At 43.4% G+C, this 24,774-nt stretch overlaps 1 protein-coding gene across 1 annotated transcript in view; it reads left to right on the forward strand.

Moving 5' to 3' along the window:
- OTOA (otoancorin) overlaps positions 1-24,774 on the forward strand; it is an 80,207-nt gene that overhangs the window by 47,495 nt on the left and 7,938 nt on the right. Inside the window, exons 19-25 of the mRNA XM_037989751.2 lie at positions 180-370; positions 2,795-2,888; positions 8,186-8,315; positions 12,663-12,850; positions 16,831-16,986; positions 24,139-24,281; positions 24,572-24,708. Coding sequence (XP_037845679.1) covers positions 180-370; positions 2,795-2,888; positions 8,186-8,315; positions 12,663-12,850; positions 16,831-16,986; positions 24,139-24,281; positions 24,572-24,708 — 1,039 coding nt within the window. The remainder of the gene's footprint in view (positions 1-179; positions 371-2,794; positions 2,889-8,185; positions 8,316-12,662; positions 12,851-16,830; positions 16,987-24,138; positions 24,282-24,571; positions 24,709-24,774) is intronic.

The raw sequence follows: 24,774 nt of genomic DNA on the forward strand, positions 1-24,774 counted from the left end.
ACCATATTGGCCAGCCTGATTTCGAACCCCTGGCCTCAAATGATCTGCCTGCCTCGGCCTCCCAGGGTGCTGGGATTATAGGTGTCAGCCACAGTGCCCACCTCACAGGATGTATTTCTAATGGCTCATGATCTTATGCTCTGCTGGAACTGCCCATTGGCTCCACTTTTCGAGTTCAGGACAACTCCATTGCCGATGAGTACACTGTGGACATCATGGGGAACCTGCTGTGTCACTTGCCCGCAGCCATCATCGACAGGGGGATCTCCCCCAGGGCCTGGGCGACTGCTCTACACGGCCTCAGAGACTGCCCAGACCTCAACCCCGAGCAAAAGGCTGCAGTGAGGCTCAAGCTCCTGGGACAGTACGGGTGAGGAGTGGCCGGGCTTGGCTTTTGGGGCTGTGGTATGCTCTGTGGAGGAACACTCAACCTTGGCTCTCCTGCCCTGCAAACAGAGTCTCTGGCTTAGGATGAGATAAAATTCTTAGGCTTATTTTGGAAATGTGACCTTTCTTCTTTTGGCTTCAGATTTTTTTTTTTTTTTTTTTTTTGAGACAGAGTCTCATTCTGTGGCCAGGTTGGAGTGCAGTGGTGCAACCTTGGCTCACTGCAACCTCTGACTCCCTGGTTCAAGCGATTCTCCTGCCTCAGGCTCCCGAGTAGCTGGGATTACAGGCATGCGCCACCACGCCCAGCTAATTTTTGTATTTTTAGGAGAGACAGGGCTTCACCATGTTGGCCAGGATGGTCTCGATCTCCTGACCTCGTGATCCACCCGCCTCGGCCTCCCAAAATTCTGGGATTACAGGCATGAGTCACCATGCCTGGCCTTGGCTTCAGATTTGCTGTAAAATGGAATCAATAGTAGCTTCCCTACAAATCTCAAAGAGTTGTTACTTACACAGCTTGGCATATGAAGGGGAAATTTGGAAAACATGGCCCTTTACAGATGCACAGCAGTGGTATTATTATTATTAGTTTAAAGACTATATATATATATATTTTTGAGATGGGGTCTTGCTCTGTCACCCAGGCTGGAGTGCTGTGGCACAGTAATAGCTCACTGCAGCCTCAACCTCCTTGGCTCAGGTGATCCTTTCACCTCAGCCTTCCAAGTAGCTGGGACCACAGGTGCACATCACTGTACCCAGATAATTTTTGTATTTTTTTTAAGGGATGGAATTTCATCATGTTGCTTAGGTGGGTCTCGAACTCCTGGGCTCAAGGGATTCACCCACCTAAGCCTCCCACAGTGTTGGGATTATAGGTGTGAGCCACCATGCCTGACCCTAGAGTCTATTTTTAAGACTAGTTTTAGGTTCTCAGAAAAATGGAGAGGATAGAGATTTCCCATATCCCTCTGACCCCATACACGCATAAGCTACCCGTGATCAATATCCCCCACCAAAGCTGTACATTTATTAGAACTGATGAACCTATGTCGACATTATTGTCATTGGATTCTCATTGTCACCCGAAGTCTGTATTTTACATTAGGGTTCACTCTTGGTGCTTTACATTCTATGGGTTCAGACAAGTATATAATAACATGTATTCACCATTATAGTATCATTTGGAGTATTTTCGCTGCCCTAAAAATCCTTCCGGGCTTTGCCTGTTCATTCCTCCCTCACTCCTAATTCCTGGCAACCACTGATACTGTTGCCTTTTCTAGAATATCATATATTTGGAATCATACAGCAGATAGCCTTTTCAGATAGACTTATTTCACTTAGTAATATGTACTTAAGTTTTCTCCAGGTCTTTTTTTGGCTTGATAGCTCACTCCTTTTTAGTGCTGAATAATATTTCATTGTCTTCATGAACCACAGTTTATTTAGCCCTTCACCTACGGAAGGACATTTGGTTGCTTCCAAATTTTGGCAATTATGGATAAAGCTGCTATAAACATCCATATACAGGTTTTCATGTAGACATAAGTTTTCAACTCCTTTGCGTAAATACCAACGAGTGTGTTTGCTGGGTTATATGGCAAAAACATGTTTGCTTTTGTAAGAAACCACCAAAGTTCTTCCAAAGTGGCTGTATGATTTTGCATTGCCACCAGCTGTCACTGCTAATTGGGCAGACCTCCTTTAGAGATGTCACCAAAGATAGTGTAATGCTCTTTACTGTAGGCATTTATGATCTACATAAGAATAACAGTGGATTCTGGGTCAGTGCTTTTATTTTATCCTGCCAAGTTCAAGAGAAAGTTTTTTTTTCTTATTCTAGGAGAAGACTGTTATGGTAAATTAAAAGGAAGAGATATAATTACTCTTCTATCGGGGAGGAGGAGGAAGGAAACACTGATGTAAATGGCAGAAATTCAATAATTTAATTCAAACTAAAGAGAATGAGAATGTATTGAATTCAGGAATGGAATGGAATGGGAAACTCCACTGGTGGTCTTCAGGCGTGGCTGAATCCAGTGTCTCAAATGACATCATCAGGAATACGTTCCTCCCATCCCTCAACTCTGTGTTCCTTGGTGTGGTCTTTACTTTTTCCACTTCGTAATACGAATGTCCTCCAATATCCTCTTTACAGCCAGAGATACCAGAGAAAGGAGAGCTTCTCTGAGAGTTCCATCAAAATTCCCAGGGATGACTCTGATTGGTCAGCCTGTATCACATGCCAATTTTCTTGATCAAGGAAGTGGGACCATGTGATTGACAGTTTCTCTGAGTATAAGACAATCTGTTCCTGAAAGACAAGAGTGTTGGGGGAAAAGGCAACAGATGTCAACCACAGCATGCTTTTTTCACTTTACTGGTTATTATCTCTTTTTAGACTCCCTCAGCACTGGACAGCCGAGACCACGAAGGACTTGGGACCCTTTCTAGTACTTTTCTCAGGAGATGAATTAAACTCTATAGCCACAAAGGTAATGTTGTGCTCCATCTTAAGAAGCCGGAAGGAGTTTGAAGGGGAGAGAAAGTGTGGTCAATTATACTGCTGTCTAAGCTTCTGGAAGCTTCCTCCCTGCCTCAAAGGGCTAAGATGTTTCCAGTTCCATTCCAGGATGTGCAAGGTTCTGGAAAAGGGAGTGAGGCCACAGCTAAATGAACTCAGGCCCTTTTGTGTGGCCCCCCCAGGCAGATGTGTGCAGACGGGCATCACTTAGCTACCACTCTGCTATTAGTGTGCGTCTCACACCCACATCTGTTCTGGCTCTCATACTGGCTGGTGCCCTAGGCACATGCACATATATGTCCAGTGTATGCAATCACATGTGCAGCCACATTTAATCCAATAACAAGTCTTTATTGATTATTACATTTGGGCATGACACTTTTCTTGGAGTAAGGCTCCAGAAGTTAGATAGTCTAGGTCAAGGGACATGGAAAATAAGCATGAATTAGTCATTTTTGCTGTGTAACAAAGCCACACAATCTCAAGGGCATAGAACAATTCGCATATGTTTCTTGCTGCCTGATCTGTGGGTCACTGGAGCAGCCCTGCTCTATAAGGCTGCATTTGGAGCCCAGCCTCTAGAACTTGTTCTCACCATGAAGGTGTGAAACTACCAAAAAGAGAAGGGATAAGTACAATTCTCCTTAAGTCCTAGGCTGGAAATTGACACGCTGTCACTTCTGCCACAATCCAATGGCCAAAGTAAGTTACATGACCAAGACCAACTTTAATGGGGCAGGAGGTGGAGGGTAGGAAAGGAGTGAATGTTTGCTGAACGACAATCAGATTCCCCACAAAGCATATCCACACACTCTCATACCTGCACTTTCAGGCGCAAGGTACACATAGTCGCACATACTCAGCAGGGCCTGAACACACAGAACATCACCTAGGATTACACATGTGCAGCACACATTCTTAAGTCCAGTCACAGTAAAATCATATTCTGGATGTCCAAATATATGGTTATAAGCAGTTGATGCACAAATGTTTATTTTTATTTTATTATTTTATTTTATTTTGAGATGGAGTCTCCCTCTGTTGCACAGGCTGGAGGGTAGCGATGCAATCTCGGCTCACTGCAACCTCCGCCTCCCAGGTTCAAGTGATTCACCTGCCTCAGCCTCCCGAGTAGCTGGGATTACAGGCGCCTGCCACTATGCCTGGCTAATTTATATATTTTTAGTAGCTATGGGGTTTCACCATATTGGCCAGGCTGGTCTCGAACTCCTGACCTCAAGTGATCTGCCCGCCTTGACCTCCCAAGTGTTGGGATTATAGGCGTGAGCCACCTTGCCTGGCCCTGATGCACAAATGTTATATATCCATCTATTTTTTTCCTTCCTTGTTTTTTCTATGTTTAGATGTTTATTATTTTCCATAAGTTATTGGGGTACAGGTGGTACTTGGTTACAGGAGTAAGTTATTTAGTGGTGATTTGTAAGATTTTGGTGCACCTATCACCCGAGCAGTATACACTGCACCATATTTGTAGTCTTTTATCCCTTGTCCCCCACAATCTTCCATCTAAGTCCCCAAAGTCCACTGCATCATTCTTATGCCTTTGGGTCCTCATAGTTTAGCTCCCACATATCAGTGAGAACATACATATATCTATCTAATCTTAAAAAAATCAACTTCTGAAATTGAAAAAGTCTTGTATTAACACTGTGAAATCTCAAAAACACAGTGTAGGATTTAAAAAAAACCCAGGTTGCAAAAGAATATCTATAGTAGGATATGAAGTAAATAAATAAATACTAGCTGAATTAATTTAAAGCATATGTAAACCAAGTTTATATGTAAGAGAAGTGTAAAAGTGAATGCCAAATTCAGAGTGACAGTTACTTCTGGGGAAGGAGGAAGGCAAAGAGTGAAGGAGGGACTTATTATTTATATTGTGATGTTTTATTTCTTAAGCTGGGTTGTGAGGACATGAGTGTTTTGTTGTATTATTCTGTATACTCTTTTTTTAAATACTGGAAATGTTTAATAAAACAAGTAATACATGCTCCTGATTAACAAATCCCAATTGCACTAAAGGTAATAAGATGAGAGGCAAGTCTCCCTCCCACCCCAGACTTGTAGTTCCCTTGCTTCCCTCTTCAGAGGCAGTTGCTGTCCCCAGTCTCTTCTGCATCCTTTCAGAAAAATCCTGACTACCTATATAACAAGTTTTATATAAGTGTAAAAATATCTATATAACAAGCCAACATGGTGAAACCCTGTCTCTACTAAAAACACAAGAGCATATATATACTCTTCTTTAAAAAATACAAAATGGAAAATACCATTCACTCCGTTATGCACATTGCTTTCTAAAAGTTAACTGTCTTAGAGCAGTTGCTTTCCACCTTAGCTGCACATTAGAATCACCTGGGGAGATTCCAAGATGGACCAGTCCATGGTATCTAGCCCAGACCAACTAGTCAGAATCTGTAGGAGCTGGCTCTGGGTGTCCCAGGTGATTCTTATGTACAGTCAGGGTTGAGAACTGCTGGCCTAGACTGTGACTCTTAATTCTGAAGATGAGTCTAGAAAGGGGAGCTACATAGGCTGAGAGGCTTTCTTTCTGGGTGAGCTGGGACCCAGAGAGGCATAGCTGTTTGCAGGGCTTGATGAATTCTCTGGGCCCACGGACAGGCCTCCTAATAATATCCCAAGTCTTGACAAAGTGTATTCGTTCTAAATGAGAAACGGCACTTTCTCCAAGGCAACCCAAAGTCCCCTAAGTCCCCTCATTGCTAGTCTCCATCCAGGATGTTGAGACAACCCTTCTTCACCTCCTTTTCATGATAAATGTTGTTAGGCAATTCTCTTTTTCTTTTTTGAGACAGAGTCTAGCTCTGTTGCCCAGGCTGGAGTGCAGTGGCACGATCTCAGCTCACTGCAATCTCCGCCTCCTGGGTTCAAGTGATTCTCCTGCCTCAGCCTCCTGAGTAGCTGGGATTACAGGCATACACCACCATGCCCAGCGAATTTTTATATTTTTTGTGGAAACAGGGTTTCACCATGTTGGCCAGGCTGGTCTTGAACCTTTGACCTCAGGTGATCTGTCCGCTTGGGCCTCCCAAAGTGCTAGGATTACAGGTGTGAGCCACTGCACCTGACCTGTGTTAGGCAATTCTTGCATTGCTATAAAGAAATACCTGAGACTGGCTAATTTATAAAGAAAAGAGGTTTACATGGAATACTATGTGGCTGTAAAAAAGAATGAGATCGTGTTCTTTGCAGGGACATGGATGGAGCTGGAGGCCATCATCCTTAGCAAAGTAATGCAGGAACAGAAAACCAAATACCACATGTTCTCACTTATAAGTGGGAGCTAAATGATGAGAACATATTGTCCCATAGAATGGAACAGCAGATACTGGGGCCTATTGGAGAGTGAAGGGTGGGAGGAGGGAGAAGATCAGCAAAAATAACTGATGGGTACTAGGCTTAATACCTGGGTGATTACATAATTTGTACAACAAGCCTCCATGACACAAGCTTACCTATATAACAAACCTGCCATGTATCCCTGAACTTAAAATAAAAGTTAAATTAAAAAAATAAAAAGGGCCAGGCGCAGTGGCTCATGCCTGTAATCCCAGCACTTTGAGAGGCCGAGGTGGGTGGAACGAGGTCAGGAGATCGAGACCATCCTGGCTAACACGGTGAAACCCCGTCTCTACTAAAAAATACAAAAAATTAGCCAGGCGTGGTGGCGGGTGCCTGTAGTCCCAGTTACTCAGGAGGCTGAGGCAGGAAAATGGCGTGAACCCTGGAGGCAGAGCTTACAGTTACCTGAGATCGCACCCTGCACTCCAGCCTGGGTGACAGAGCAAGACTCCATCTCAAAAAACGAAAAACAAACAAACACCGCCAGGCACAGTGGCTCACATCTGTAATCCCAGCACTTTGTGAGGCCGAGGTGGGTGAATCACTTGAGGCCAGGAGTTTGAGACCAGCCAGGCCAAGATAGTGAAACCCTATCTATACTAAAAATAAAAAAAAAAATTAGCCTGGCTTGGTGCTGCATGCCTGTAATCCCAGCTACTCAGGAGGCTGAGGCACAAGAATTACTTGAGCCTGGGAGGTGGAGGTTGCAGTGAGTGGAGATCCTACCACTGTACTCCAGCTTGAGTGACAAAGTGAGACTCTGTCTGGAAAAAAAAAAAAAAAAAAAGACAAGAGGATCGATTGGCTCATGGCTCTGCAGACTGTACAGGAAGCATGATGCTGGCATCTGCCCAGCTTTTGGGAAGGCCTCAGGAAACTTACAATCATGGCGGAAGGCGAAGGGGGAGCAGGCACCTCTTACTTCGCCCCCGCAGGAGCAAGACAGTGATGGGGGAGGTGCTACATGCATTTAAACAACAAGATCTCGAGAGAACGCTCTCATTATTGTGAGGACAGTACCAAGGGGATTGTATTTAACCATTCATGAAAAATCTGCCTCCATGATCCAATCACCTCTCACTGGGCCCCACCTCCAATACTGGGGATTACATTTCAATATGAGATTTGGGTGGGGTACACATTCAAAGTATATCAAACATAAAGTTTAGTAAAAACTTCGAAATAACACCAAACCAAAAAAGGAGTAGGTACATATACAGGTTTTTTTTTTTTTTTTTTGAGACAGGATTTTACTCCCATCGCCAGGCTGGAGTGCAGTGGCATGCTCTCGACTCACTACAACCTCCGCCTCCTGGGCCCAAGTGATCCTTCTGCCTCAGCCTCCTAAGTAGCTGGGATGACAGGCGCATGCCACCACGCCTGGCTAATTTTTGTATTTTTAGTAGAGACGGGGTTTCACCACGTTGGCCAGGCCAGTCTTGAGCTCCTGACCTCAAGTGATTTGCCCACCTCGACCTCCCAAAATGCTGGGATTACAGGTGTGAGCCACTGCACCTGGCCTAGCCTACATTTTTTGTTGATATTATCAGATTGCTCTGCTAATACTGCATAATTTGACAGTCCCACAGAAAAATGAATGTGCCCAACATTAAGTATTAGCACTTTATTTTATTTTTGACTATCTAGTGAAAAGTGATGTATTTATGTTTTTTAGCCTTTATTGGATTTTTATTGAGGTTGAGTATCATTTTATAGGGTTCTTTATAGAGACCACATTAGTGGGACTAGGGATTAGATTTATATGAGAAGTTGCTATAACAAAGAATGAAGGCAGTAAGTAGTGTGACGGTTTCAATTCTGATTTCAATCTGTATTTAAGGGGCTTTAATTATTATTCATCTTCTTTCATCTTCTCTCACACAGTTTCCTGAGATCCTTCTACAAGCAGCTTCTAAGATGGCCAGGACCTTGCCCCCTAAAGAATTCCTTTGGGCTGTCTTTGGATCTGTTCGGAACAGCAGTGACAAGATCCCCAGCTCTGACCCTATGCCTGGTGAGTGTTTCCAGGGTATCTGAGCCGCTGCTGGGGTGGCAGTGTTTTGGGCAGGGTCTCTGACATCAAGAGGCCTCCTTATGCAGGGAACTGGATGAAATGTCTGCAAAGCAATAGAATGACAAAATCTATAGGCAAAGAATTACATTTTTGGGTCAGGCGCGGTTGCTCAAGCCTGTAATCCTAGCACTTTATGAGATTGAGGCAGGCAGATCACTTGAGGTCAGGAGTTTGAGACCAGCCTGGCCAACATGGCAAAACCCTGTCTCTACTAAAAACACAAAAATTAGCCGGGCATAATGGTGCGCGCCTGTAGTCCCAGGTACTCCGGAGGCTGAGGCACAAGGATTGCTTGAACCTAGAGGTGAAATTTGCAGTGAGCTGAGATGGTACCGCTGTACTCCAGCCTGGGTGACAGCGAGACTCTGTCTCAAAACAAAACAAAACAAAAAAGAGTTACACTTTTGTAAAGTAACCCGGAATCATGTCCCTTACTCCATACCCAGGCTAGTAGGTTTAATGAGTGAATTCGTGTAACAAACATTTCAGTAGGATTGACTTAAAGGACCAACATGGATTAATGGTTTAACATTGCAGTGACAGGGCTGAGCTGGCTAGATTTCACTCCTGAGTCTGCCACTTACTGGCTGTGTGGTTTTGGGTAAGCTCTTTAACCTCTGTGTGCCTCAGCTTTCATCCTCTATCAAATGGGGATAATGAAAGTCTCTACCTCACTGGGTTATTGTGAGAATTAATGGGTTTAAGCCCAGAAACATGTTTACAAGAATGTCTGGCATGTAGCAGACCCTTAATAAGTGTTAGATATTTTTAAAATTTGATTTAAAAAAAATTTTTTGAGGTGGAGTCTCACTGTGTCACCCAGACTGGAGTACAGTGGCATGATCTCGGCCCACTGCAACCTCCGCCTCCCAGATTCCAGCAACTATCCTGCCTCAGCCTGCTGACTAGCTGGGATTATAGGCATGTGCCACTACGCCTGGCTAAGTTTTGTATTATTAGTAAAGGTGGGGTTTCACCATGTTGGCGAGGCTGGTCTTGAACTCTGGCCTCAGGTGATCCACCCGTCTTGGCCTCCCGAAGTGCTGGGATTATAGGCGTGAGCCACTGCGCCCCTGCCTAAAATTTGATTTTATAGAGGCAGGGCCTTGCTTTGTTACCCAGGCTGGAGTGCAGTGGTGCAATCATGGCTCACTACAGCCTCGACCTCCTGGACTCAAGAGATCCTCCCACCTCAGCTTCACAAGTAGATGGGACTACAGGCATGCACCACCACATCTGGATAATGTTTTATTTTTTGTAGAGATAGGATCTTGCCATGTTGAACTCTGAGACTAAAGTGATCATCCTGCCTTGGTCTCCCATAGTGCTGGGATTATAGATGTGAGCCACCATGCCTGTCCAAGTGTTAGATATTTTATTATCATTACCATGCACCTACTAAGTGCAGACTGGGGCCAGGCATGAGGAGACAAAGTTAATCAGATCCGATGGTAGTAGTTGACAGTCAGTGCTTGCTTTCATCCACCCAACAAATATTAGTTAATCACTAATTATGTGAACAAAGAGCTTACTTTCAAATGGAGGGTAGCAAGACAATAAAGTCCATACATAAGTGAAATATATGGTATATCATATGAAAAGTGCCAAGAAGGAAAATAAGGCAAGGGAACGGGCCATGAGTGTTGGGAGGGGGACTATCATGTGAAAAGAGAACCATGAAGGAACATCTCATTGAGAAGGTGACATTTGAATGAAGACCCAAGGGAGAGTGCGCCATGTGAATATTTTCAGTTAGAGTCTTCTAGGCAGAGGGTGCGACAGGATCACTTCTGTGAGTGGGAGGTAGGGACCAGTGTGTTTGGAGGGGAGTGAGAGACAAGGCCAGCCATGTAGGGACTGATAAAGGAAACCCTAATGACTTTGGCTTTTACTCTGGATGGAGACATCATGTGACATTGAGCAAAGAAGTGTCACAATTGGATTTATGTGTACCTTGGGTGATTATCCCTCATGCATTATATTGTTCTCCTGTTTTGTTTTTCTTGGTGAATATGGGGATTTTATTGGGTAATGGAGGTGGCTCTCAGTGGGATGGATGGGGAGCTAGAAAGGGGATGGAGTGGGAAGATGATCTTCCCCTGGAGTTTGGCTGTCCTGTGGCCAATCTCCTCTCCGACCGTCCCCAGCCAAACTCTTCTTGGTATTCAGATGCTGCTTCTTTTCTCTCCTTCTCTGCTATGCTGCTCTTCTGCTCCTCTTCTCTTTATTCATCTGCTCATCTGCTTATATGCTCATGGACCCTGGGGTTTGGGGTTTATATGGGTACAGGATAGTGGGATGTGGCAGGCCAAAAGGTAACACTTGGATGTGAAAACAGGAATGCCTATTCCATTTAGGGCTGTGGATTTCCAGGCTTGGGTGTTCTCTTGTTTTTTAAATGAAGGAAACTGGGGCTTAGGAGACTAAGGGACTTGTCCAAAGTCACAGAGTTAGTAAATGGAAGTGTTTGGATTTGTATCCAAAGCTGATGGTGAGCACCACTGGCTCCCACTGCCCTCAACATCTGGCAGTCCATGTCATCATATTGCAGAGCTCTTACTGTGTGCATGTGGTACACAAAAGTAAGGCTGTCCACGCTCAGGGGAAGGAAGCTCTGGTATCAGTGTATAGTTTGAGTGTTCTTCAGTTGGTTCTGGGTATTAATTGCTGCTATGCTTTAGTGATTAATGAATTAGCAGAATTACTGCTTGGTTTTATATTAGTTTGTGTGTATGTGTGTGTGTTCATTCACCCACAGATATTTGCTGAACACCTACTATGTACCAGGCTCTATTCTAAGCCCTGGACAGACACAGTGATACGACCAAGTCCCTGATGTACTAGTCAACCATTCTGCCCTCTCTAGTTCTGTGCTACCACTGATGTTGTTTTCACTAGAGAGTGGGGTAGGGGTTGGCCTAGGGAGGGATGGATCTTTAGTCCCTTCCAAGTGGCTTATGATAAAGATGTTTGAGGACCACAACTGGCATCTTTGATCTGGTCTACTTTTGCCTCTTGATTGGAATGCAGTGAATTTCCATTGAAGGTGCAATGAGAAGAGAGAGGCCATGGGGCTTTGGGAAATGCCCTGGCCTTGGGTGGGGTTGGTGCATCTGTCAGCATCAGTGGTGGTCTGCTGCTAAGACAAGAAATCCATGGTTGCTCTTAAGGATCCTAGAGTTTTCTCCCAGGTTGAGCACATCGGAGCCAGCAAAGACAATATCTCATTTGCTTTGCATGTTGGTTGGTAACTGGTTTGAGTAGGTAAGGTTCATGTTATTCAAAGACCGAAATGGCTGTTTTTCCTCTTGCCAAGGGAAGTGCAAAGGGCTCATTTCTCTTTTCTCTTGGGATGGGAAATCCACAACCCCCACTATGATTTTCATGGACAGCAACTCATCTTCCTAGTTTTTATTTTTTATTTTATTTTGACACAGGGTCTCACCGTTACCCAAACTGGAGAGTAGTGGTATGATCATGGCTCACTGCAGCCTTGACCTCCCAGGCTCGGGTGATCCTCCCACCTCAGCCTCCTGGGTAGCTGGGACTACAGGCATGTGCCATCATACCCAGGTAATATTTTGTAGTTTTTTTTTTAGAGGTGAGGTCTTGCCATGTTGCCCAGGCTGGTCTTGAACTCCTGGGCTCAAGTGACCCTTCTGCCTTGGCCTCCCAAAGTGCTGGGATTGAAGACATGAGCCACCGTGCAGCCCATCTTCCCATTTTTATAGGAAGGCTCCTTCATAATTTTGGAACCTTTATGCTGGGTTGCAAACTCAAAGGCATAGGGGGTGAGGTAGGCAACAGAAATTGTGTATTGAGTGCTTACTGTATGCATGGCACTGTTCTAAGTGCTTTATATATAACACATTTAGTTTTCACAACCATGCTATGAGGTGATTTTATTTCCATTTTATAGACAAGAAAACTGAAATACAGAGAGGTTAAATAGCCTTGGATTTGAATCGAAAGTCAGGACTGTTCACCACCAGCTCTTACTGCCCTCAAGGAATTTGTAGTTTAATTGTAATGTTGCACTGCTCCTAGTTTGTGCATGTGGATGTGCAAAAAGCTGACATTTCCATGACTTTGTTACCCAATAATTAGTAAGAATGGCAGAAGTGGGATTCAGTCTAGTCCCTGGGCTCCTGCTCTCCACTTTTACTCTATAGTCCCTTCCATGCATAAATCTGACTGGCAAAGAATGTTACTCATTTCAATACACAGACTAACATTTCCTGAAATTCTCTTTCCTCTTCTCCTTCCCTGCATCTCCCCTTTCTTCAGGTTGCCATGGAGTCGCGGCCCCCTCTTCCGATGACATCTTCAAGTTGGCCGAAGCCAATGCCTGCTGGGCCCTGGAGGACCTGCGGTGCATGGAGGAAGACACATTCATCAGGACTGTGGAACTGCTGGGAGCTGTCCAGGGTTTCAGCCGGCCTCAGCTGATGACCCTGAAGGAGAAAGCAATACAGGTGAAGCCCACCTCAGGGAGGAAATGTTAAACAGAGGAAAAAAGAAAAACACCAAAACCAGTTCAGCATTTCTGCACATAGAGCCCTCCTCAAGGAGTTTTCACATATATCATCTTGAAATTTTACTGCATCAGCTCAGTGATATTGTGATCTCCTTATCTGAGAAAGGAGGAAATTTCCAGTTCCTCCCTCTTAGGACTGTGGCAGAGAATGGGATGAGATGTGTCTTGGCATCTAGCAGATGCTCAGTGAATAAAGTTCTGTGGATGTCCCAATGCCTCTGACCAAGGCGGTTTGCAAGAATTAGCCCTTTTATTCCTTCACATGGAGAGCCCCACCTGCAGCTCACAGCAGGTTTTCTCAGAATCTGTTGCAAATTTGTCTGAAAATATAACAGAAAGGAGTAAAAAGAGGACTGGAAGTAGTTTTCCATCTTTAAAAAGGTTCTTTGTTGGCTGGGTGCAGTGGCTTACGCCTGTAATCCCAACAATTTGGGAGGCCGAGGCGGGCGGATCACGGGAGGTCAGGAGTTCGAGACCAGGCTGGCCAACATGGCAAAACTCCGTCTCTACTCAAAACACGACAATTATCTGGGCATGGTGGCATGTGCCTGTAGTTCCAGCTACTCGGGAGGCTGAGGCAGGAGAATTGCTTGAACCCAGGAGGTGGAGGTTTCAGTGAGCCAAGATTGTGCCAGTGCACTCTAGCCTGGGCATCAGAGCTGAGACTTTGTCTCAAAAACAAAATAAAAGTAGGCTGGGCACAGTGGCTCATTCCTGTAATCCCAGCACTTTGGCAGGCAGATTACGAGGTCAAGAGATCGAGACCAGCCTGGCCAACAAGGTGAAACCCCATCTCTACTCAAAATACAAACAATTAGCTGGGTGTGATGGCAAGGACCTGTAGTTCCAGCTACTTGGGAGGCTGAGGCCAGAGAATTGCTTGAATCCGGGAGGCGGAGGTTGTAGTGAGCCAAGATTGTGTCACTACACTCCAGCCTGGTGACAGAGCGAGACTCCATCTCAAATAAATAGATAAAAAGAAAAAGGTTGCTTTGTGGCCTGTTTTAGCTTTCTTTTTTTTCTTTTAAGACAGAGTGTTGCTCTGTCGCCCGGGCTGGAGTGCAGCAGCATGATCTCTGGTTCACTGCAAACTGCCTCCCGGGTTCAAGTGATTCTTGTGTCTCAGCCACATGAGTAGCTGGGACTACAGGCACAAGCCACCACGCCTGGCTAATAATTGTATTTTAGTAGAGATGGGGTTTGTTTGGCCAGGCTTGTCTCAAACCCTTAGCTTCAAGTGATCTGCTCACCTTGGCCTCCCACGGTGCTGGGATTACAGGCATGAGCCACTGCGCCCAGGCCCATTTTAGCTCTTTACATGGTTGTAGAATATCTAGTTACCCTCAAGGGTTAAACAATTCAATTTCTTAAAATTATAAATATAACTGTATTTGTGTATTATATGAGTACTTCAAGTTTATTGTAGAAAAGTCAGAAAATAATAAAGAAGAAAATCAGTGATAATCTTTTACTTACTGTTGATATTTTGATAAGCATTGATCAACAGATAAGTACTGTTGATATTTTCGTATATTCTTTTGAAGCTTACCAGACTCCAAAACTGTATATATAAAAATATTACTTTGTATATTTCATACACATATCTCATGTTCTACAAAAATATTACACTTACCTACTATTCAATAACTTGCTTTCTACACCCAACAGTACAGATTGCATATTTTTTCATATCCAAAATGTAAATCTATGTCAGTATTTTATTTATTTATTTATTTTTTGAGATGGAGTTTTGTTCTTGTTGCCCAGGCTGGAGTACAATGGTGTGGTCTCAGCTCACTGCAACTTCTACCTCCCAGGTTCAAGCAATTCTCCTGCCTCATCCTCCCAAGTAGCTGGGATTACAGGCACCTGGCACCATGCCCGGCTAATTTTTGTTTTTTTGTTTTTTTTAGTAGAGATGGGGTTTCACAATGTTGACTAGGCTGGTCTTGAACTCCTGACCTCAAGGCCTGCCTTGGCATCCCAAAGTGTTGGGATTACAGGCTTAAGCCACCGTGCCCAGTCTATATCAGTGTTTTAAATAGCTTTGTAATACAATTAGCCTTCCATATCAGTGGGTTCCACATCTGCAGATTCAACCAACTTCAGGTATTTAGAAAAAACACTCCAAATAACAATAAAAAACAATACACATAAAAATACAGTAGCACTTTTGACATACCATTTTGTACATATTTACATAGCACTTACATTGCATCAGGTATTACGAGTAATCTAGAGATGATTTAAAGTATACAGGAGGATGTGCATAGGTTATACACAAATACTACACTATTTTATATAAGGGACTTGAATCTCCGTGGATTTTGGTATCTTCGAGGAGTCCTGGAACCAATCCTCGGTGGAGGTATCCACAGGGGCAACTGCATTTTATTTATGGTTAGTTCTTATTTATTTAGCTAATTGTTAGACTTTCAGGTTGCATTTTAAAAAATGCCTCAAGGTGTGCCTTTATACATATACGGTTGGGTACTTGTCTCATTTACTCAGGCTAAATTCCCAGAGGTAGAATTTCTGGGTCAAAGAATATAAATACTTTAAAAGCTTTTGATACAGATAGCCAAATTGCCCTCTCAACAGCATGTACCAACTTATATTCTCAACTACAACAAATGAGGGTATCCCTTACCTTGTATCTTTCCAGCATCATCAATGATGATAATTCTTTTTACTTCTTGTCATATGATGAATCAACATGGTCTTCTCTGATTGTTTTTAATGTATATTTCTTTAATTATGACTGAGAATAAACTTTTCCCCATATATTTAATTTTTCTTTTGCGAATTCCTTGTTGATGTCTTCTTTTATTTTTAAAACAAATATAGTTATCTTTTTATTATTGATTTAAAAGAGAGCTTTATATTAAGATTTACCCTGTGTCTTTTAAATTTTTCATTATTTTTTATTAAGGGATAGTTAACAAATACAAATTATATATGTTTATGGTATATACATATATACAATATGATGTTTTGATATATGTATACATTGGGGAATGGTTAAAGCAGGCTAATTAACATGTCAATCACCTTTCATACTTGTCAGCTGTCAGTTTTTGTTGTGAGAATATTTAATATCTACTCTCTTCACAGTTTTCAAGTATTCAACACATTATTATCAACTATGGTCACCATGCTGCACAGTAGGTTTCCCTATGTCTGTTTTATTTTTATTTTTTTGAGACAGGGTCTCGCTCTGTCACCCAGGCTGGAGTGCAGTGGCCCCATCTTGGCTAATGGCAACTTCTGCAAGTGAATCTTGTGCCTCAGCCACCCGAGTGGCTGAGATTACAGGTGTGTGCCACCATGCACTGCTAATTTTTGTTTTTTTTGTATTTTTAGTAGAGGCAGAGTTTCGTTATGTTGGCCAGGGTGATCTTGAACTCCTGGCCTCGTGTGATCTGCATGCCTTGGCCTCCCAAAATGCTGAGATTCCAGGTGTGAGCCACCGCACCTGGCCTCCTTATGTCTGTTTTAGATACTGTCTTTGTCCATTCAGGCTGCTATAACAAAATATCGTAGACTGATGACTTACAAACAGAAATTTATTTCTCACAGTTCTGGGGGGTGAGAAATCAAAAATTGAAGCATTGGCAGATCCAATGTTTGGTAAGGGCTTATTTTTCATAGATGGTGCCTTCTCACTGTGTCCTCACATGGTGGAAAGGGGCTAGCTTGTAGCTAGCTCTCTGGGGGCTCTTTTACAAGGGCACTAATCCCACTTATGAGAGCTCCACCCTTATGACCTAATCATTTCCCAAGGCCCAACCTTCTAATATTATCACATTGGAGATTAGGTTTTAACATATGAATTTTAGAGGGGTACAAACATTCAAATCATAGTGTAAATACCATCACCAGTGTTCAATCTATTCTGTTTTCTTTTTTTGCCTAAAGGTTTGGGACATGCCTTCTTACTGGAGAGAACACCATATCGCCTCCCTAGGGCGCATTGCTCTGGCTCTTAATGAGAGTGAGCTGGAGCAGCTGAACCTCAGTTCCATAGACACTGTGGCTTTTCTAACCCAGCAAACAGAATGGAGCCCGAGACAGGTGGGTGGATGTTTCTGGGTCTTTTAACTCTTCCGTATTTATAAGAGCTGCCTTCGTATCCTTACTGTTAATTTCATCATCACTGTCATGTTTGAGTCTGTTGCTGTTGACTGATTTTTATCTTAGTTCTGGGTCGTATTTTCTTTTTTTATTTGCAAGCCTAGCAATTTTGATTGGGTGATGAGCATTGTGGATTTTACATTGTTGAGTATTTGATTTAGTTGTAGTTCTTTGAAGAGTATTGGGCTTTGTTCTGTCGTACTCTTAAGTTACTTTCAAATCAGCTTGATCCTTTTGATACTTCCTTTTGAGTTTTGTTAGGGCAAGTCTAGAGTGACCTTTATTCTGTGGTTAATTTATCATCATTACTGTGACATGATTCCTTTGAGGACACTACCTAATGCTCCATGTATCCAAGACCTCTCTACTCTGGCTGGTGAGAACATGAACTATTTCCAGCTTCACATGAGCTCTGGAAGTTGCTCAGCCTAATCCTTTCTGATTACTGATGACTCTTTTCCTGCCTATGTGGAGTTTCACTCTTTGCATGTGCAAATTAGCAGTCAGTACTAGACATCTCTGCAGATTTCTGGAACTCTCTGCAGTTTCCTCCTGTCTAATACTTTGCCCCACAAGTGATAAGTGCCCTGGCCTCTCTCAACTTGGATCTCTGTATCCTCAACTCGACTGGGCCACTGGGTGTGTTGTGGTTCCTCTTCCTGATCTATGTCCTGGAAACTGCTTTTTGGCAGTAAGTGAGGGTAATTTTAGGGCTGATCTTGTTTGTTTTTCTTCTTTTGGGATTATGATTCTGTGTTGTTCCATATCCGGATGCAGTTTTCTGATATATTTTGTTAAATTTTCTAGTTGTTTATGGTGGGTGGACAATTCCTATGTTAATTAATCCTTCATGGGCTAAAGAAGTTTACCCAGAATTTTAATTGTTTTGATTGGGAGAGAAGTTTAGGGTGTCTAATCCACTGTACTGCTGGAAAGGGAAATCTTAGCCCTTTCATGTTATCTTCATTCTCAGGCAGCTCTCTCAGCAGTCATTTTCAGCACTAGGCTTATATACAAACTAATTAACAAGTCCATAAAAATGTGCCACTTCTTTATTAGTTTTTGGAAAAACCCCAGCATTGACTCCACTCATGGAGTTGCCCACCCCTGAGCAACCACTCTGGTCAGGGGTTGAATATGTTGGTTGGCAAGGCCTGCATCAGGGAGTGGAGTCCATTATCAGCATCTCATGACCACATGAGCCACGTGGGGAAGGATATGTGGTAGGCTGATTACGGTCCTCCAAAGGTATCCATGTCTGAACCCCTAGAAGCTGTGAATATGTTAACTTATGGAGCAAAAGGGACTTTGAAGATGTGATTAAGGATCTTGAGATGGGGAGGTTGTCTTAGATTATTTGGGTGGGCCCAATATAATCACAAGGGTCCTTTTAAGAAGGAGCAAGGAGGGTCATAGATAGAGAAGGTGACATGATAATGGAAGCAGAGGGACTAGAAAGAGATCTGAAGGTGCTCTGCTGCTGATTTTGGAGATGGAGGATGGGGCTGTGAGCCAAGGAAATGCAGGTGGCCTCTTGAAGCTAGAAAAAGCAAGAAAATGAATTCTTAGATCTCCTAGAAAGAACCTATCCTTCTAGTCCATTTTAGGATGTACAGTCTCCAGAACTATAAGAGAATAAATGTGTGTTTTTTAAAGCCACTGTATTTGTGGTAATTTGGTAGAGTAGCAATAGGAAGCTAATAGAGGGTAATTTTCCAAAGAAAAGTGTGGATGCTGAGCAGCCAAAACCAATGAATGTCCCCCTACTCTTATGAGCTTTTTGTAATCATGGTTGCCTTGTTTCATAACTCTGAGTGGCACCATTCAAACAGAATACAGTGTGAGTGGTGCCCCCCTATTGCTGGGCAACATGCAGATCCTGGCCATGAAGATTACATGAGTTAAATACTTGAAAACGTTTTGAACAATGTCTGGTACATAGTATTCAATAAAAATTAGCTGTTTTCATAGTTGATATTGACATCATTGCATTGTCATTATCAACATCATCATATCATTATCATCATCATCACAGCCCATTTCTCTGGGTTAGTCTCCTCCTTTGCAAGATGAGAGGGTTAGCCCCAACACTCAGAGGTTCCTTTCAGTCTGGTATTCTATCGTCCCATGGTTCTTTGACTCTAAAACTGGTTTTGACTAGTTTGAGAAGTGCCACATCACACTGTGCTATTAAAATCATTCTATTTGCAGTCTGGGAGAAACGGAAAAATACATCCAACTTAGAAACTAGGGTATCTCTTTCCCTTCGCACCGATTTTAATTCTCATGGATGGCAGTGAGATTTATCAATATGTTTGAAGAGGATATGAAAACCTAACATTTGCATGTATCATTTGCAGTCAGTTCTTCAACTTTAGCTCCCAATCAAACCTTAAATGCATGTTTCTAGATTAATAGTCAGACCTGACGGAACTACATTAACAGATAGTTCAGCTCAAAAACCAATATAAGGAAAATAACTATTATAGAAGCCAGAGGGATGAACAGAGGGATTGAAATCTTAAAGCTATTCATTTTTCAACAGTTAATATTTCCTAAAAGTGTTGGTGTTAATTGTCTTGGAATCATTACATATACGCTGGTCTAGTCACTCAAGGAAATATGTTTTAACTTATCACCTTGCAGGCTGAGCTTGCATTTTCCGGGTTTCAGTGGCAAGGACAATTTAATACCACATCTTCAAAGTAATTTTATTTAAATTGTATTTTTGCACTTTCATTTTAAAGTGAGCATTCCTGATAGTTGAGGAGCCCAAATTGCTCTGAGTCAACTAGCGAAACCTGATTGTGAAGACTTAATAAGAAAAATTTGAAAGCTAACTTGAATCTCCATCTTTTCTCCACAGCCAAACACCTTCACTGGCTAAGAGTATAGGCCATGGATTCAGACTGCCTGGGTTTTGATGCTAGAACCGTCATTTTCTTTTTTCTTTCTTTTTTTTTTTTTTCTTTTTTAGATGGAGTTTTGCTTTTGTTGCCCAGGCTGGAGTGTAATGGCAAGATCTCCACTCACTGCATCCTCTGCTTCCCAGGTTCAAGCCATTCTTCTGCCTCAGCCTCCTGATTAGCTGGGATTACAGGCATGCACCACCACACCCGGCTTATTTTGTATTTTTAGTAGAGACAGGGTTTCTCCATGTTGGTCAGGCTGGTCTCGAACTCCCGACCTCAGGTAATCCACTCGCCTTGGCCTCCCAAAGTGCTGGGATTACAGGTGTGAGCCACCGTGCCCGGCCAGAATGATCATTTTCTAGCTATGTGATCTTGGCCTAGTTACTTCACTTCTCCATGCCTCAGTTTGCTCATCTGCAAACTAGGGAAACTATTAATACTTACCTCATAGGGTTATTTAGGAGGATTAGATGAGATAGTATGTGTAAAGTGGTCAAAGTAGTGCCAGCACACAGTATGCACTCAATAAATGTTAGCTATTACCACTTTTGATATACAGTCCCATTAAGTCAATGACATATAAGTCTAAGCATGGCGTTACTGAATCCCCCACCCCCATAGTAGCTGTGAGCTTTGTAATCATGGAGGACAACTTGATGAGGACACTGACCAGTCCGATTTTCAGAAACATGAGAAGTCTTCCTGAAGCCAGTCTATTACATGAAGGCAGCAAAGTGAAGCATGTCAAAGACTATATATTGCCCATGACTTCTGTAAGTCACTCACTCAGATGTTGTTTCGTTCATTCATTCATTTACTCAAGAAGTACTTACTGAACTCCTACTGTGTGGCAGGCACTATGCTAGGTGCTGGGGACTCAGTGGTAAACTACCTGGATATGGTCCTTTTCTTTTGGGTGCCTACTTGGTGATACAGACAAAAAAGTGAGTAATCAAAGTGAAAAATTTGAAAAATCATGATAAGTGATGCAGAAAATGGACAAGGTACTCATGGGAATAGTGGAATGAAGGGCTGTTTGAGATGAAAGAGTTCAGAGGGCAGTTTTCTCTGAGTAGGTAGCATTTAAACAGACCTGAGGGGTGGGAAGCACCAGCCCATGAAAATGGAATTTCATTGCAACATTTCACAATCTTCCTCAACACTTTCTCTCAACACCTTAATGATCTATATTGTGTGATGGGGATGACTAACATTAAAGGGAGATGGGGGCTGGGCATGGTGGCTCATGCCTGTGATCCCAGCACTTTGGGAGGCTGAGGTGGGTAGATCATTTGAGGTCAGGAGTTTGAGACTAGCCTGGCCAAAATGGGGAAACCCTGTCTCTACTAAACACACAAAAAATTAGTTGGGTGTGGTAGTGGATGCCTGTAATCCCAGCTACTCAGGAGTCAGAGGCATGAGAATTGCTTGATAGAGGTTGCAGTGAGCCAAGATCATGTCACTGCACTCCAGCCTGGGTGAAAGAGTGAGACTCTGTCCAAAAAAAAAGACAGACAGGGAGAGAGAGAGATGGGAAGATTGACTCTAGCCTGTGATTTTCACTTTCAATTAGCGGTTTGTCCTTGGATGTCTCCTCATCTTTGCCTTGTGAGGTCTCATAATCTCTTTTACTTGCTCCCATGAGCACTGAAGGAACCAGACTTTATTTTGTGAGACAGAGTCTCACTTTGTCACCCAGGCTGGAGTGCAGTGGTGCAATCTTAGATCACTGCAATCTCCACCTCCCAGGCTCAAACAATCCTCCCATCTCAGCCTCCCAAGTAGCTGGGACCATAGGCACATGCCACCACGCCTGGCTAATTTTTGTATTTTTGTGTAGAGACAAGCTTTCACCATGTTGGCCAGGCTGGTCTCAAACGCCTGACCTCAAGTGATCTTCCTGCCTCGGCCTCCCAAAGTGCTGGGATTACAGGGGTGAGCCACCGTGCCCAGTCTAGACTTTATTTTATAGCTGATCTTCATAGGATTGACTTGGATGCTTTCTCAGGTCCTACACAGGTAGATCGAATAAATCAGCACATGTTTAGTTACAAGTGGCAGAAAACCCAACACAAACTGGCTTGATCAAATAAAGGGGCTGAGCACAGTGTGTGGTGGCTCACACCTGTAATCCTAGCACTTTGGGAGGTTGAGACGGGCAGATCACTTGAGGTCAGGAGTTTGAGACCAGCCTGGCCAACAGTGAAATTACTTCTCTACTAAAAATACAAAAATTAGCCAGGTGTGTTCGTGCCTGCCTGTAATCCCAGCTACTTGGGAGGCTGAGGCATGAGAATCGCTTGAACCCAGGAGAGGGAGGTTGCAGTGAGCAGAGATCATGCCACTGCAGGCTGGATGACAGAGTGAGACCTTGTCTCAAAAAAAAAAAAATAGGCCGGGCGCGGTGGCTCAAGCCTGTAATCCCAGCACTTTGGGAGGCCGAGACGGGCGGATCACGAGGTCAGGAGATCGAGACCATCCTGGCTAACACGGTGAAACCCCGTCTCTACTAAAAAATACAAAAAACTAGCCGGGCATGGTGGCGGCGCCTGTAGTCCCAGCTACTCGGGAGGCTGAGGCAGGAGAATGGCGTAAACCCGGGAGGCGGAGCTTACAGTGAGCTGAGATCCGGCCACTGCACTCCAGCCTGGGCGACAGAGCCAGACTCTGTCTCAAAAAAAAAAAAAAAAAAATAAATAAATAAATAAATAAAAAGGGAATTGATTGATTCCCATAACTGGAAAGTTCAGGGGTAGTGTTCAGGTACAGCTGGATCCAGGATCTTTAACACTCTTGGTGGGAATCTGTTTCTTATCATGTTTTTGAACTTTGCTTTTCTTTGAGAGACAGGCTCTATTCCTGCATGTGGTAGGTTCCAGCAGATCCTTGTGTATATCCTTCTAAGTTCAAGTCCAGAGTAAAGAAAGCTCTTCTCCTAATGCTCCACTCAAAATTTGGTTCTGGTTGACTCTGGTTAAATCACATGTCCTATCCAGAACCAGTGACTGCAGCTAGGCTAAGGTATGAATTGAATTTCATCACTCCTGGAACTCGGTGCAGTTAGCTTTGACTGAACCACATGAAGTAGGAATACAAGAGAGGTGGTTCTCCAGAGGAAGTCATGAATGATGAATAGCCACTGCTAGAATTATGAAGACCTATGCATCAGCCCCCTTAAATCAAGGCTTAGTTTAAAATATTTTGACACCAAAGCATTTTGTGTGTTACTCCCTGGAATTGAAGAGTAAACATTGGAATTGAAGGGGTAAACATATTTCTGCAGGACCATAGAGGAAGAAAAAATCATTCTGGCTGAAACGTCATGAAGAAGGTGACATTTGAGTTGACACTGCCCCTCCCCCCCCCCCAAAAAAAGGATGGCTGCACTTGGAAGTGCAGAAGGGCATTTCAGATGAAAGGACGGGTTTGAACAAAGGCAAAGAGACAGGAAATTATAAGGTTTTGTTGCAAGGTTGTGGAAAGGCCAGGTGTGGTGGCTCATGCCTGTAATCCCAGCACTTTGGGATCTCGAGGTGGGTAGATCACTCGAGGTCAGGAGTTCAAGACCGGCCTGGGCAACATGGTGAAACCCTGTCTCCACAAAAGATACAAAAAGCCAGATGTGGTGATGTGCACCTGTAATTCTAGCTACTTGGGTGGCTGAAACACGAGAATTGCCTGAACCTGGGGAGGCGGAGGTTGCGTGAGCTGAGAGTGTACCACTGCACTCCAGTCTGGGTGACAGAGCAAGACTCCATCTCCAAAAAAAGAAAAAAAAAAAAGAAAAGAAAAAGAAACATTGTGGAAAAAGATGCTGGAAAAGTTTGGATCTTGATGCAGAAGAAGTTGTATGTCCAAACTGTCTGAAGGTCATAAGAGTGACTGAAGGAACTAAGCAGCAGACACAGACACAGGACACAAGTGCCTTTAATATTGGTGAAGGATATAAGAGATTCATTGCCTGAAGACACCTCCACAGTAGGGGACATACTCAGTTGAAGTAGCATCTTAAGGACATTAACTTGGATGCAGAGGCCAGGATGGTTTGGAGTGGGGATTCCTGAGGAGTAGGATGGGAGATCAGTCAGGAGACTACAGCAACAGCTTATTTATCCCCTCAGGCCTGCAGACCTCGATCATTCCTGGATAGTTTATCTTTTATTCTTACTATATTTTTTAGGCTGAATCCATTTTGCAAGGGTTCCTGGATGATTCAGGATACAATATCCAGGACCTGAAGAGCTTTCATTTGGTAGGACTTGGTACAACCCTGTGTGCTATAAACATAACTGAAATCCCACTTATAAAGATCTCAGAATTCAGGTAACTAAAATATGAATGTGCAAAATGGCAAATGGGTCCATCCATCCATCCATCCATCCATCCATCCATCCATCCATCTAGATATTCCACCTCCTGATACTTGGCACCTTTCTGGGCTAAAATCCCACTGGGCTAATGGGATAAGCTGGATCTGCTCTGCTTGCTGAGCCTACCTAACTTCTGCACATTGTGTGTGTGTGTGTGTGTGTGTGGTGTGTGTGTTTGTTTGTTTGGTTTTGGCTGAAGAGTCCAAACTCAGATAATATCCCTCCCACTTTAACCACTACCAGGGTGGTAGTGGCCAGAATTGGGACCCTGCTCTGCAGCACGCATGTCTTGGCTGAGTTTAAGAGGAAGGCTGAAGTCGTGTTTGGGGATCCCACTGAGTGGACCAGTTCTGTCTTGCAGGAGCTTGGGACCATTGCAGGTAAGACTCACCCTGAGCATGCCTTTCTCTCCCTTTCCAAACTTAAATGTGGGGACACAAAATAAA

Source organism: Chlorocebus sabaeus, chromosome 5 (genome assembly GCF_047675955.1).
Source record: "Chlorocebus sabaeus isolate Y175 chromosome 5, mChlSab1.0.hap1, whole genome shotgun sequence".
Taxonomy (NCBI): domain Eukaryota; kingdom Metazoa; phylum Chordata; class Mammalia; order Primates; family Cercopithecidae; genus Chlorocebus; species Chlorocebus sabaeus.